General features: G+C 49.9%; 1 protein-coding gene across 5 annotated transcripts in view; it reads right to left on the bottom strand.

The window, feature by feature from the left end:
- LOC146191597 (vascular endothelial growth factor receptor 1-like) overlaps positions 1-15730 on the bottom strand; it is an 84209-nt gene that overhangs the window by 29058 nt on the left and 39421 nt on the right. For 3 of the 5 annotated variants that reach the window (XM_084602114.1, XM_084602115.1, XM_084602116.1), the window contains exons 6-10: positions 7695-7875; positions 5703-6014; positions 4855-5205; positions 4128-4286; positions 2230-2391 (exon numbers count right to left, since the gene is read on the bottom strand). In XM_084602114.1, the coding sequence (XP_084458240.1) occupies positions 2230-2391; positions 4128-4286; positions 4855-5205; positions 5703-6014; positions 7695-7875 (1165 nt within the window). The remainder of the gene's footprint in view (positions 1-2229; positions 2392-4127; positions 4287-4854; positions 5206-5702; positions 6015-7694; positions 7876-15730) is intronic. The other 2 variants (XM_084602117.1, XM_084602118.1) reach the window with 2 other exon arrangements.

Below are 15730 nucleotides of genomic sequence, written 5' to 3'. Positions count from 1 at the left end.
GAAGGACCGCAGCATAGCTCTCGGGCTGCGGCTCGAGGTAAGCTGCAGGAATGTTGGCGGTGCAGCTGATCGGTTTTGGAGCGTGGTATGGTTCGGAAAGGGGTGCCGCGTTGTAGACTGGATGAGACTCGTTGCATGGTGTAGACGGTGATAGGGCGTATCGAATTTCATTCCTCACTGTTTCCATGAGGGCCCCTGACGACTGAGCCTTCGTAGTCGTAATTCGCTGCAGCTCCTCAAGGACAATGCCTCTAATGATGTCTCGAAGAGTGGTCGTATCTGTTGCAGTCAGCGCCGCCGCAGTCGTCGGGGCACAGTTGACCGGTCGGTTGTACTGGCGGCACCGGTCTTGGAGGGCTCGTTCGATAGCCGTAGCGTCCTTAACGAACTCACTCACGGTTTTAGGGGGGTTGCGGACCAAGCCGGCAAACACCTGTTCTTTGACGCCATGCATGAGATGCCGTAGCTTCTTTGGTTCACTCATATCAGGGTCGGCACGGCGAAAAAGGCGAGCCATGTCTTCCGCAAACATAGCCACGCTCTCATTTGGCTTCTGGATGCGCACTTCAAGCAGGCGCAGCGCATTGTCCCGTCGGTCAGTTCTCGCGAAAGTGTCGACCAGCTGGCAGCGGAAGTCATCCCATGTGGATAAGCTGGCCTCATGGTTTTCAAACCACGTTCTAGCATTATCCTGAAGGGCAAAATAAACATTACAAAGCTTCTGGTCCGTGCTCCACTGGTTGATCTTTGACACTCGCTCAAACTGGTCGAGCCAGTCTTCCACATCTTCAAACGCTTCCCCGCGAAAGCACTCTGGCACCTTGGTGTTCTGTAGAGTCACCGGTGTAGGATTGGTATGTGCCATGGCTTGAGAGGTCTTAGGAACTTGGGCGTTTGAGGAGTCGTTCGGCAGATGACTGTACTCCGGCGCTAGGCCTAGAAGGCGGCGGCTAGCACGATGGACAGGCGTGTCGATGTTTGGGATCCGCTGTGGACTGCCGGAAGGAGTCCTATGCATACCCCAGCGCGCTCCACCAGTGTCACGTCTCGGTAGAAGACCAAGGAGAACCTAGCGATAGATGGTTTGAATGGTCGACCAGAACAAGTCTTGTGTTCAAGCTTCTTTCACTTCCAGGCTCGCGCTTGTCGTCATCTTTTGCGTCGTCTTCTATGCGGCAATATGCTCGAGAAAAAATAAACATCGCTGACCATCGAAAGATGCGCAGATAGCCGCAAACCGGGCGACGCTCCTAGAATATTTGCATATCGAAACCACTCAGTTGGAAGTGTATTCATGACGTCGCTGCTCCGCTGGTAGCACGTGCAGCTAAAACGCTCAGTATTACAAGTATTAGTGTACCGGATATGTCTGTATGTAGGAAAACTTACAAGCGTTCTTAGACGATGGAAAAACACAGCAGCACTAGTAAATTATGGTATCTTGAGGTTTGCCTGCAATAAAGCGACGCAATTTAAAGATACAGGACATTTGTGAACCCTCGTGATAGTCTGGACAGAGATTAAGTGTGTTTAAAGGACGATCGGTTAATTACGGCCGCAAATTCTACAGCCAAAATAAATATACAAAGTACGAGGGACCAAAATTAGCAACATCTACTGAAAAATAACCACTTTAACCATAACCCGCCGTGGAGTATTGTTTATTTTTTCTTTATTGCATGGAAGTACTTCGAACAATTTAACCAGGTCGCATTCCGCAACTGTAAATACACAGTTACACCAGCATCGAGCTCTCATTTTGGCCACACATCAAAACTCCGGGAGATGTATACATGAATCAAGTAAAGGTAACCAGGCAGGAGGTAGATCCTGCTCAGCATATACCCCCACACCATTAAAGTGTCCGTCTCAAGAGCATGGTGACCGATGTTCGAATCCAGACTTGTGCAGGGAATTTTTTTGTTTATATTTTTTATTTATTTCTTAAATCTAGATGTGTTACTTTTTATTGCTTTATGCTTTTTCCAGCCGGGCGACGCGTCTTTTCCGGAAACGAGAGCCATCAACCATACAGGACATTCCGGTATCAGAGCTCCATGCGGTTTCATTGCGGACTTTCCTGGGAAGTACAGGAATTTTCTGAAATAGCCCTCAATCCTGTATCCAAGCTCCTGCACAATAAACGTGTAATGTATGAATTTCATACAGGCTTTTTCAGTAGGGATGCATTGCAAGTCTGTACAAGGTTTTTACGCCACGCCATTATACCTCGCACAGCGATGTTGATGAATTCGATGCGTGGTTGCGCGTTCCCTCCACGTGCGTAGCCGATGCACTCGTACTGGCCAGACTGGTTGCGCCCGATGGTTTTGAAGTACAGGGTAAGGTTGTTCGAGAAGGGCGTCGACGACATTTTGATGTTCAGGTCATCTGCGTCGGCACAAACATATGTTATAACAGAGACAACACTGCAGTTTTGCATGTGTCTGCCTAACAAACTTGTTTGCTGAGAGACGTGCACAATCGGACGATCAAGTCCATAAACAGCAATGGATACAAAAGCTAGAGAATATTAAAAAACTCTAAATAATGCATTGATTTGGCACAGAGCCTTGCTTCTTCACTGAGAGGTGCAGCCAGATACGTTGGAAACAACTGAGTAGTGAAGAATGTTACTCTATCACAGAAAAATTAGTGAATAAATGTGGTAACTATCAAACGAAAGAAAAATTTCAGGACAGTCACGAGTGTGTAATCCGAATTAATACGTGAAAATTAGCTGCGGAGAGACACCAATGATTCATACACATGTTCGTTTTTGATTTCTTACCGTCAGATGGCCGTATGTAAATCCGAACTTTCCAAAGAGTGCACTGACGCTCTGAGGGGAACTATTAGAATAAAAAAAATCGCGAAATGATACTTTCCAAGGTATAGGCAGCCTCCAGTTCGTGCCCATGGCAGCTATCCACTGTTTCCGCATTCTTCTACTCGCGCCACAACCAGCTCTTTCCCCGTTGAACACCCTCCGGTGGTCCTCCCCATGGCAACTACTCAACGGTAGCGCATCTTGCGCTGTATTTATAACCTACTTCACCCTATAGACACTCTCCGAATTTCGCTCGTGGCTCTATTAAAGGGTGGCGCAATTCTCCAGCCTTCCCACCACCTCCTCCAGGGCAGCCACACTCCAAATCCTCCCCATGAATGCCACCTTTCGGTTGTACATTCCTCTATTCACTCCAAAACCGCCCATCCACTGGACCACCGGCCGCCTCTCATTCTTTCTTCCTCTCCAATTTTCTCATCTGCGGAATTCTGGGAAACGTAAGAAGCATTTCCACCTCTCTACTCTTTACCTTGCTGCTGAGGCAGACCACAACGGTGCAAAACTGAGTGACGAGCAAATATAGCCAATGATCTAATATCTTGCCCCATAAGATCGCGAACCACAGAAAAAAAAAAAATCGTCGGAAGAACTATGGCTACGGGTTAGTTAAAAAAATTATAGCTGTCTTTGGTTGCAGATCGGACGCGGGTGAGGTGGCTTCACAGCGCTGATGCTTCCCAAGTTCTCTTTTCACCACTGCCTCGAACCTCTTGCGAGGTGGCGATTCAAGGTTCGGCCCTTTGGGCGAAGAATCCGCGGTCTGTGTATGTGTGCGTTTGGGCCGAAGCGTGCCGACACATCCTACAGCGGTGGGCGCACCCTCGGGTACCCTTCAAATTCTACGGTCCATACACCTTCGTGAAAAAGAAACCATATATAGTGCACGACTACAAGGGCAATACATTCGCCCAGCACGAGTGGCAGTTATCTCTGGAAGATACTCCTACATGTTAGACACACAGCTGCATTGTCAAAGCAATACCTGTATGGTCTGGAATTACGGCTTTGCATTGGAAAGAAGACTGCAGACCGAAACAACGCAAGTTGACAGGGCGATAACATAATAGAATGGGGAAGATAACGAAAGCTGGATGCAAAGCTACGATATTTTTCTGTGATCCGGCGTTTACCTTTTGCAATATAAAACAGCTGGAGAAGCTACTTTTGTTATCATCTACATTGTACTCCTTCTTTCACCGGTTATCAGTAATCACTGGTTAGTTAAAGCAGTTCGCCCTGTGCGCGGAGTGGGGCTGTAGTTATTTGGTGTTCTCACCACTGGCGTTAACGCTGACGACTGCTGAGGAGCCCTTAGTTGACCACCTCCAGGTGACCTTCTCGTATTTGTACTGGCTGGCCAGGCAACTTAGCCTCACTTGATCCTGATCCACGGGTTTCACATCCGAAGCGATTATCTCCAAACCGTCCTTGGCATCTGCAGGACGTAGGAGAATGAATCTGTAGCTAACTCAACGTTTATTTGCATATTAAGTCAATTGGCAATAAATACATAGTATAGGGTAAACCAGAAAGCAAAGAAGCAAAGCCAGTAATGCTCTAACTTCAAAAAGGTGGAATTCTTTCTTCTCTGCAATGATTAGCAGTTTATGTAATTATGTAATTTACAGTTGCACGCGTTCAAACACGCAATAACGAACGGCTGAATCTCAAATGGACTTAAAAAAAACATATAGATTTAGGTTTTTGAGGTACTATACCTCCTATTGTTTTGAATTATTTACCCCAGCGCTTATCACAGCGTTTGCAGGATACTCTAGATGGAACCCTTTTTGATCTATTTCGCAAACATGGAGCACAAAATTACAGCAACCAGGCTTTTCATAGCCGATTGTATGTCACATTCAAGAGACGGCATTCGCGAAATGCCGGGGGACTGGTACTTTCTGATTTCCCTTGCAGTCATACACGAATTAGCGTTCTGTTGAAGTTCCAAGTTTCACTACATTACTGTACTGGCGCTACTGCATAAAACGCGTTCTCACCGGTGACGTAGAACTTAGCGATACTACTGTCCATCCCCAGCGAGTTGTTTCCGACGCATCGGTAGAGGCCCGATTGCTGGGCGCGTAACCGCAGCGTCAGGTTTCGGTGGCGCGTGCCCTCGGCGCTGTGCACGAGCAGAGTGCCTTGACCGTTCTGGTGTTGGCTATGCGCGGACAGGGGCTTGAAGACGCCACTGGGGCTGTGCTCGTCGCAAACGCTCGGCTCGGCGCACTCATGCCATTCCCACCTAGCGCGCAGGGGCTGACTGCCTTTCACCGTGCACACCAGCGTGTAGTTGGAGCCGTACGCGAACAGCTCCGTGTCGTTCACCACTGCCACCACGGGCTTGGCTGCGGGCCGGGTGGAAAATAGTTAAACGTAAGGAACAAAACCTGGTAAAGGAAATTGTTCGTGCGAAAGCAACATTATGCGGTCAACGCACAGAACCGCTCGGAAAAAACCGCAACTCACGACCACGTTGCTTTTCAAGCAAGGCGACCTGACATTTCTCCCAACGGGATTAAGATCAAATCTATTGCATATGGTAAACCTACAATGCGGAAAGAGTGCGAATAAATGCTTTTTGTGGCGAAATGGTTAACTGCAAAGACGCGCTGGAACATCCCTCTAAGAATGAAAATTACATGATTTCAAAGAGCATACTTAATTATCGACTGCCCTTGAAAGACGACGGCAATATACTATGTCTCCGCGTCCCTCGAACACGCTGCTTTGGCGTTAATGGAACGGCTCCAACAGAAGGAATTCACCCCCCTCCCGAGGTTTAAGCTCATCTTTCTGCATCGCATTAGGAGAAAGAAAAGTGAATGAGAAAGCGGCGGCTCACAGGAGATGCTGACGTTGATGGTGAGATTAGAGGTGACGTTGTGTATGCGCGCGCACAGCCTGTACTGTCCGCTGTCGTCGAAGCGCGCGTTGGCCTTCTCGAGGATGGCGCGGGGCTCGCGGTACGAGAGGCGAAGCTCGCGACCTTCGGTCAACAGGGTGCCGTCCTTCAGCCACGAGAAGCGAGTTTCGGCGAAGCTCGGGTGCGCCTCCACGGTCACCACCATCTTGAAGGTGGCGCCCTCGGGGAACACCTGCACCGCCGAGGCGTCCAGGTCGGTCGTCAGCTTCACGTGAGCCAGCTTCTCGGACTCTGCACACGAGACGGGGGCGAAATCATCACGCATTGTTTAGGGTCACACACGTCGACCAGCAACAAGCGAAATAGGGCAACAGTGTCATAAAGCAAGCTTCCTTGAACATCAACGCATGTTTTCAAGCTCGCAACCGCAGATTCATTTGCACGGTACGGTGGTAACACGTAGTGCAGGGGTGGCTATATTTCATATGCATATATAGTAGTTTAATCCTTCAGCTTTACTAGTACGTTTAGCTGGCTCGTGTAATGCCGGCACATGATTACTACTGTTTACACAATAATGCGCTCGGGTACGAAATCAATTAAGAAAACAAAAACAAAAACCGCCCTTTGAAAATTGTATATAGAAAGTAAGAATGTAAATAATGATATTGCGACATAACAGGTGACTTCGCGCTTTTCACGTGAGAAATTTTGCAGACCGGTAACCATGGGAGCAACGGTTGGCTTAACGCCAAGGGTTGCAAGTACGCCATTCTGACTGATAAATGTCGTCAAAATGGCAACATAACCCCGTGCCGACGGCTGCCTGCCGGAAGCGCTCTATGGTGGCGCGGCTTATAAGATGGTTGGTTAAAAATAAGGCTCTCGGCCATCAGCCTTTTAATATGACGCCATTTTGCCGGTAGATGTCGCAAACGGGAATAGATTTTTCGGAATTCCTTACCTCCGTCTTCCAACAAGACACTTTGTGTTTGCGTCTCCGAAATAACAGTGGCAGCAGAGCTGACCAGCTTGCATTATCAACTTCCACTGAGCACAAAGAGAAAGTGGGGTACATTGCCGCCTACTTTGCATTTACATTTAGGCGACTCGGCTTTTTGTGTCACCTATTAAATGCACTCGTGCCATTGCAGAAGATCGCTCAAAAAGAGTAGGAACCTGCCAACCATACACATGGGCCCTTTCAATAGTCGCAGTAATTTCATCCACCCAGCCCGAAAGCAAAATGCGGCTAGACCAGCATTCTCGTGTTTTCAACCACGACTAGCGCACCAAACCGCTTAATTTAAGACGTGAAACTGCGTTCTGCGCATCGCTTCTCCAAAAGTGGTTATAGAAAATGGAATAGTGCTAAAATGCAGCACATGCGGAAAGTACCTAAGCCAAAACGAGGCGTAACACTTACCGAAGTCATGTCTAGTGAAAATGGCTCGATCTGAGAACACCATATACTGAGACTATACTGAAGGAATAGTTTTAAAGTATCAGAAGCTATCACAAACACTCACCAGCAACGATCTCAACCAGGGGAGAGAAGTTACACAGCTGAATGATGGGCCATTTAGAGTACATTTTACAAGGAATATACCAACCCAAAGGACCTAAAGTATCATGGGGAACTAGACAAAGAATAATTACATTCATTTCGCGGGCATTTCGATAGACAGCTCCCTCGTAAAAACAAAGCAGGTCTATCTCAGGTAAACCTGGTTACTCAAGCGTAAGCTCTGTTATAAGCATGGCTACACACAAGCCTGACACCTGCGCCGAAACGTTGACGCCCTCTGACCAGTACGAACCTCTCATGGCGAGACTGAACAACCCACCAAGCACCTATGAAGCAGTTGTTAAACTCATCGCTTAGTCGCGTGGTACCACAGCTGAGCACGTGGAGTGACGTCACTGAGTGAAAGCACAGCTCACGCTCTAAAGTGGTTGCCAGTGTCTCACCGTAGACGGAGACGAAAACGGAGTGGTTGTACGTCTTCCCGGCGTGGTCTCTGCAGGAGCACGTGTACGACCCTTCATCGCTCCTCTGCACGTCGCGAACAGTCAGCTGTGATGTCATGACGTGCCCCTGGCCGAAAGGTTTGCTTCGGCAGGCGGGCTTTGTCACTTCGATACGAGAACTCTGGAAGAGGCAAAATATAATCTACGTTGACACTGCCCACTTGAAAGTGAGCTGCTTAAATGCGTGAGGCTTAAGCTCATAATAGTTACTGTACAATAGTTCGAAGAAGTCGTTGTGCAAATGCGCGAAAAATAAAGGTTGGTTTGGTTTGGTTTGTGGGGTTTAACGTCCCAAAGCGACTCAGGCTATGAGAGACGCCGTAGTGGATGGCTCCGAAAATTTCGACCACCTGGGGTTCTTTAACGTGCACTGACTTCGCACAGCACACGGGCGCCTTGCTTTTCACCTCCACCGGAAAGCGGCCGCCGAGGCCAGGATTCGATCCCGCATCCTTGGGAACAGTAGTCGATATGCATCGTGCGGTGTCGTGTATATTGTTTGTGCCTCCCCTATGTTCTATACTGTCGTTCCTATGAAGAGCCATTTCCCCGAAAGTAATACGTGCTCATGTGTACTTGATTCTTATTTTCTTTTCTGAGTAGGCTATGCAGATTAAAAATCCTGCTCACGTATTCGATAACCTAATAAATCTCATAAGGTCACCTTATATTATGGAGCTGCTTTAAACACGTAACTTGCGAACAAAAATCACCAAGCCCAGGAAATCGGAACAAACGTTCACCAAACCCAGGAAATCGAAATTAATAATAATAATAATAATAATAATAATAATAATAATAATAATAATAATAATAATAATAATAATAATAATAATAATAATAATAATAATTGGTTCACAGCAAGGGGAAGGCGCAGTATCTGTCACACTTGCTATGTGGACACGTGAACCGCGCCGCTAGGGAGGGGATGAAAGTGGGAGTGAAAGTGGAAAGAGCGGAAGCGGAGCCGCAGTGGAGGGCTACGGAGTAATTTCGACCACCTGGGGATCTTTAACGTGAACTGATTAATTTATATTAAGGGAAAGGCGCGGCAACAGTTTCACTTGTTTTCTGTGGACACCTCAACCGCGCCGTAAGGATAGGAAGGACGGTGGGAATGAAAGTGAAAAGAGAGAAAGAGGAGCCGTAGTGGAGGGCTACGGAGTAATTTCGACCACCTGGGGAGCTTTAACGCGCGCTGACATCGCACAGCACACGAACGCCTCTTCGTTTCGCCTTGTGCTGTGCGATGTCAGTGCGCGTTAAATATCCCCAGGTGCGCTTACATCGCACAGCACACGCACGCCACGGAAGAAACGTTTTTAGTGCCTCCGCCGGGGTGATGCAGTGGTAAGACGCCCGACAAATGTGCCGGAGTTCCTGGGTTCGAAACCGACCACGGCGGCTGCGTTTCGATGGAGGCGAACCGAAGTGGCGTCCGTGTGCTGTGCGATGTCATCGCTGTTGTTGTTGTTGTGGCTGTAGAAGGAAGGAAAAGAAAATGCACCGGCCTGCTACTGGCTCTGTAGCTGAGCCAACACCGCTGCCTCGTGCAGACATGAGATTGATTGATTGATTTATAAGAAGGGAAAGGCGCGGTAACTATCTCACTTGTCTTTGAACACTTCAACTGCGCCGTAAAGGAAGGGAGGAAGGTGGGAGTGAAAGTGGAAAAAGAGAAAGAGGAGCCGTAGTGGAGGGCTACGGAGTAATTTCGACCGCACAGCACGCGGACGCCTCTTCGTTTCGCCTTGTGCTGTGCGATGTCAGAGCGCGTTAAAGATCCCCAGGTGCGCTTACGTCGCACAGCACACGCACGCCACGGAACAAACGTTTTTAGTGCCTCCGCCGGGGTGATGCAGTGTTAAGACGCCCGACAAATGCGCCGGAGTTCCTGGGTTCGAAACCGACCACGGCGGCTGCGTTTCGATGGAGGCGAACCGAAGTGGCGTCCGTGTGCTGTGCGATGTCATCGCTGTTGTTGTTGTTGTGGCTGTAGAAGGAAGGAAAAGAAAATGCACCGGCCTGCTACTGGCTCTGTAGCTGAGCCACCACCGCTGCCTCGTGCAGACATGAGATTGATTGATTGATTTATAAGAAGGGAAAGGCGCGGTAACTATCTCACTTGTCTTTGAACACTTCAACTGCGCCGTAAAGGAAGGGAGGAAGGTGGGAGTGAAAGTGGAAAAAGAGAAAGAGGAGCCGTAGTGGAGGGCTACGGAGTAATTTCGACCGCACAGCACGCGGACGCCTCTTCGTTTCGCCTTGTGCTGTGCGATGTCAGTGCGCGTTAAAGATCCCCAGGTGCGCTTACGTCGCACAGCACACGCACGCCACGGAACAAACGTTTTTAGTGCCTCCGCCGGGGTGATGCAGTGTTAAGACGCCCGACAAATGCGCCGGAGTTCCTGGGTTCGAAACCGACCACGGCGGCTGCGTTTCGATGGAGGCGAACCGAAGTGGCGTCCGTGTGCTGTGCGATGTCATCGCTGTTGTTGTTGTTGTGGCTGTAGAAGGAAGGAAAAGAAAATGCACCGGCCTGCTACTGGCTCTGTAGCTGAGCCACCACCGCTGCCTCGTGCAGACATGAGATTGATTGATTGATTTATAAGAAGGGAAAGGCGCGGTAACTATCTCACTTGTCTTTGAACACTTCAACTGCGCCGTAAAGGAAGGGAGGAAGGTGGGAGTGAAAGTGGAAAAAGAGAAAGAGGAGCCGTAGTGGAGGGCTACGGAGTAATTTCGACCGCACAGCACGCGGACGCCTCTTCGTTTCGTCTTGTGCTGTGCGATGTCAGTGCGCGTTAAAGATCCCCAGGTGCGCTTACGTCGCACAGCACACGCACGCCACGGAACAAACGTTTTTAGTGCCTCCGCCGGGGTGATGCAGTGTTAAGACGCCCGACAAATGCGCCGGATTTCCTGGGTTCGAACCCGACCACGGCGGCTGCGTATCGATGGAGGCGAACCGAAGTGGCGTCCGTGTGCTGTGCGATGTCATCGCTGTTGTTGTTGTTGTGGCTGTAGAAGGAAGGAAAAGAAAATGCACGGGCCTGCTACTGGCTCTGTAGCTGAGCCACCCCCGCTGCCTCGTGCAGACATGAGATTGATTGATTGATTTATAGGAAGGGAAAGGCGCGGTAACTGTCTCACTTGTCTTTGGACACTTCAACTGCGCCGTAAAGGAAGGGAGGAAGGTGGGAGTGAAAGTGGAAAGAGAGAAAGAGGAGCCGTAGTGGAGGGCTACGGAGTAATTTCGACCGCACAGCACGCGGACGCCTCTTCGTTTCGCCTCCATCGAAACGCAGCCGTCGAGGTCGGGTTCGAAACCGGGTACTTCGGCACAGTAGTCGGGTGTCTTACCACTGCTCCGCCCCGGCGGGAGACAGAAGAGAAAATAGAGAAGAAATAAAAGAAAGACGGAGAGAAAGACGCGCGCCGCAACAACAGCCGTCGTCCACCACCGAAGCGGTGGCGGGTGCAGTGACGGCCTAAAACAGATAAAAATTCGGTGGCAGGCTAGCCCCCGCCGCAAGCAGCGGTCGATGTCAGCGCACGTTAAATACCCCACAGGTGGTTGACCCCGCCGGGGTGGCGCAGTGGTTACGGCGCTCGACTACTGTTCCCAAGGACGCGGGATCGAATCCCAGCCTCGGCGGCAGCTTTTCAATGGAGGCGAAAAGCAAGGCGCCCGTGTGCTGTGCGATGTCAGTGCACGTTAAAGAACCCCAGGTGGTCGAAATTACCGGAGTCCTCCACTACGGCGTCTCTCATAGCCTGAGTCGCTTTGGGACGTTAAACCCCACAAACCAAACCAAACCAAACCACAGGTGGTTGACATTACTCTGTAGCCCTCCACTACGGCTCCCTTTCTCTCTTTCCACTTTCACTCCCACCTTCCTCCCTTCCCTAACGACGCGGTTCAGGTGTCCACAGAGCAAGTTTGATATACTGCGCCTTTCCCTTCCTGTGAACCAAATATAATTTTTAGTGTGCCTGACTGTCCCAACTTCCTTCTTGGCGGTGAACACTCAAAAATTAAATTGGTTCACAGGAAGGGAAAGGCGCAGTAACTGTCACACTTGCTCTGTGGACCCCTCGAACCGCGCCGTCCCGCGGGATTTCAGAGTATAGGTTATGCTATTATATAATTATATAATTATTATATAATTATAATTATATAATCTCGCGAGGTGTCCCACTTCGCGAGATTCCGCGGGATACTGTGGGATTCCACATGTCAATCATCTTGGTGACATTATCAGAAAAAATTACGAGGGACTTTAGCGACTAAAGTAGTGAAAGGCGAAAACCTGAGAAGTCTCTTGTCTAGTGTTCTTGCCATCTGCAATCCGACATTTCAACCGGACGCTGTTCAGGTGTCCACAGAGCAAGTGTGACAGATACTGCGCCTTTCCCTTCCTGTGAACCAACCAACCAATCACCACCTCCCCTCCCTACGGGGCTCACTCGGGCTTGGTCCAGACCGCCGGCTGCAGCATTTTGGAGGAGGAGAAACGGAGGCGTGCGTGCTCTGCGGGATGTTACTGTTGTTAAGGCGAAAGCCTTTAATGGCTCATACTGTCGTGGACAAAGTGTGTCCCGCTTTTGCGGCGGCTGTCGCGTGGCGTTCCTTGGTTGGTTGGTTGGTTCATAGGAAGGGAAAGGCGCAGTATCTGTCACACTTGCCCTGTGGACACCTGAACCGCGCCGTAAGGGAAGGGATGAAGGTGGGAGTGAAAGTGGATAGAGAGAAAGGGGGGTCGTAGTGGAGGGCTACGGAGTAATTTCGACCACCTGGGGATCTTTAACGTGCGCTGGCTGTGCGATGTCAGCGCACGTTAAAGATCCCCAGGTGGTCGAAATTACTCCGTAGCCCTCCACTACGACCCCCCTTTCTCTCTATCCACTTTCACTCCCACCTTCATCCCTTCCCTTACGGCGCGGTTCAGGTGTCCACAGAGCAAGTGTGACAGATACTGCGCCTTTCCCTTCCTATGAACCAACCAACCAACCAAGGAACGCCACGCGACAGCCGCCGCAAAAGCGGGACACACTTTGTCCACGACAGTATGAGCCATTAAAGGCTTTCGCCTTAACAACAGTAACATCCCGCAGAGCACGCACGCCTCCGTTTCTCCTCCTCCAAAATGCTGCAGCCGGCGGTCTGGACCAAGCCCGAGTGAGCCCCGTAGGGAGGGGAGGTGGTGATTGGTTGGTTGGTTCACAGGAAGGGAAAGGCGCAGTATCTGTCACACTTGCTCTGTGGACACCTGAACAGCGTCGTCAGGGAAGGGAGGAAGGTGGGAGTGAAGGTGGAAAGAGAGAAAGGGGAGCCGTAGTGGAGGGCTACAGAGTAATTTCGACCACCTGGGGATCTTTAACGTGCGCTGACATCGCACAGCACACGGACGCCACTTCGTTTCGCCTCCATCGAAACGCAGCCGCCGAGGTCGGGTTCAAACCCGGGAACTCCGGCACAGTAGTCGGGCGTCTTACCACTGCACCACCTACAGGGTGGTGCAGGGTGGGTCCTACAGGGCTGGGAGGTAGGACAACGCAGCTTGTGGCGGGGGCTAGCGAGCTACCGAATTTTATCTGTTGTAGGCCGTCATTGCACCAGCCACTGCTTCGGTGGTGGACGATGGCTGTTGTTGCGGTGCGCGTCTTTGTCTCCCTCTTCCTTTTTTTTTCTTCTTTTGTCCGCACGAGACACCGGAGGTTAAAGTTAAATTGGTTCACAGGAAGGGAAAGGCGCAGTAACTGTCACACTTGCTCTGTGGACACCCGAACCGCGCCGTAAGGGAAGCATAGAGTTCCTTACACTAACTAGAGGGAAAGCTGAGGGCGCTGCACTTCAGCCACCATGGGCGCGCTAAGAATCATGGGCCGGTGTGCTACTTGTTGCGGGACAGTCGGTTTTTCTCGGGTACGTGGAGTGGCGTTACTGCGATGTTTCTTTTTCGTCATCATCATCATTTGAAGGTGCGTACATAGACCGCGAAAGCCATAGTAGCGAAGGCGCAAAAGCAGACGTCGCCAATAAATGGTTTCTGTTTTCCGAAATGCCACTAAAAACTTCCTTAAGTGATGGCACAACGCGAAATATTTTCATAACATTTTTTTATTTCAAAGTTTCCCTATTAAGTGCGAAATATTGGTATTTGTGCTGCTCAAAACTAAGCCAATAGGAGAAAGGGCCATCGCTTATATTGGATAAATCTCACACTGGCATTCTGTTTCTCTCTCTTTTTGCAATTTATAGTCACAATATTCAATCTTAGGACATTATTTACGGTAGGACAACGTTTATCTTTGCATTAGTTTTGGCCAAAAGTTGTAGTTCTGCACTCGGTAGCTCACCGGCCCATGATGCTTTGAGCGCCCATGGTGGCTGAACTGGCCGTCTGGAAACTCCATGTTAACTCCCATAGGCGGCAGCACAGCTTTCCCTCTAGGTAAGAGTAAGAAACTCTATGAAGGGAAGGGAGGAAGGTGGGAATGAAAGTGGACAGAGAGAAAGAGGAGCCGTAGTGGAGGGCTACGGAGTAATTTCGACCACCTGGGGATCTTTAACGTGCGCTGACATCGCACAGCACACGACGCCTCTTCGTTTCGCCTCCATCGAAACGCAGCCGCCGCGGTCGGGTTCGAACCCGGGAACTCCGGCACAGTAGTCGGGCGTCTTACCACTGCGCCACCCCGGCGGGGGCACCGGAGGTGGCTCAGCTAGTAGCAGGCCCGTGCATTTTTGTTTTCTTTTCCAAGCCCGAGTACATAATAATAATTGACACACAGGAAAGGGAAGGTGCAGAATCTGTCACTTATTAAGGCGAAAGCCTGGCTCATGCTGTCGTGGACAAAATGTGTCCCGCTTATGCGGCGGCTCTGATTGGCCGAGGCGGGATGACGTCATCAAGGTCTCGACCAATCACAGAGCACCACCACAATATGAGCGAATGCGTTCCTTATATGGCCATATGGCAATCAATGATCAATTACTCATTTATGTATAATTGATTATTAATTACGTATTAATTAATGCCTAATCAACAATTTCACAATTAACTAAATAATGACTAATCAAATAATTCATAATTAACTAATTAATGACAAATCAATTGAGTAATTAATTGTCCAAGCGCGAGTTTGACAAGTACAAGCAGGAGAGCGCGCGCGCACGCAAGACAGCTTTCTTTCAGCACGGAAATCAAGTGCGCCCCAAGCGCGCGCAAAGCGAGTAGACTGCGGTCAGGGCGCGCGCGCGCAAGCAACTTTCAACAATGTGAGCGACAAAGAACGCAAGCGCGCGCAAAGTCAGTTACTTCCGCGTGCAGAAGCCACAAAGACACGAAAGTCTACAGGCGAGCTATTCACTCTGCCCGACCAATTGCATGGCGTTAGCCGGAGAGGGCGCTGTTCACTGGCGCCCGCAGCGCCACCACTGGATCCCTTATTGCGAAAGCAATACTACGCTCATGAACGGCCTTTCGTGTAGCGGGAAATGACTGAGCCCTGAGGCACACCCGTGCGGTTTGTAAAATGTTGTGCCGTGTGATTGGTATCGATTTGAATTTCATAGGTTCTATTACTCAGGAAGGATTTCACAAAGTCGATGACGCGGGCTCCAACTCCAGTGCGGATTAGCGCGTCGACAATGGCTTGATGGCTGATGATATCGAACGCCTTGTGTAAATCGACAGCTACGAGTATGTCAGGACGGCCTTTGCACCATCGATGTGCTCTGTTCAGGTTGGTGTGTAGAAGATAAAGGCTGTCCTGTGTTCCTAGCTGAGGGCGGAAGCCAGTCTGGAACGGGTGAAAGTAATTTGAGGTCTCAAGGTAATGTGTAAGTCGATTGGTGACCATGCGTTCCATTAGCTTACAGACGGTTGATGTTAGAGAGATCGGTCGCAAGTTGGCAAGTTGCGTGGGGTGTTTTGCCTATGGTTCACAATATATGCGGACGACATCAC

The sequence above is a fragment of the Amblyomma maculatum genome, chromosome 4, assembly GCF_055883805.1.
Source record: "Amblyomma maculatum isolate TAMU_Amacu chromosome 4, ASM5588380v1, whole genome shotgun sequence".
NCBI lineage: Eukaryota > Metazoa > Arthropoda > Arachnida > Ixodida > Ixodidae > Amblyomma > Amblyomma maculatum.
Note: the sequence above shows the minus strand (reverse complement) of the source record. Positions and strands in the feature narration are given on the sequence as shown.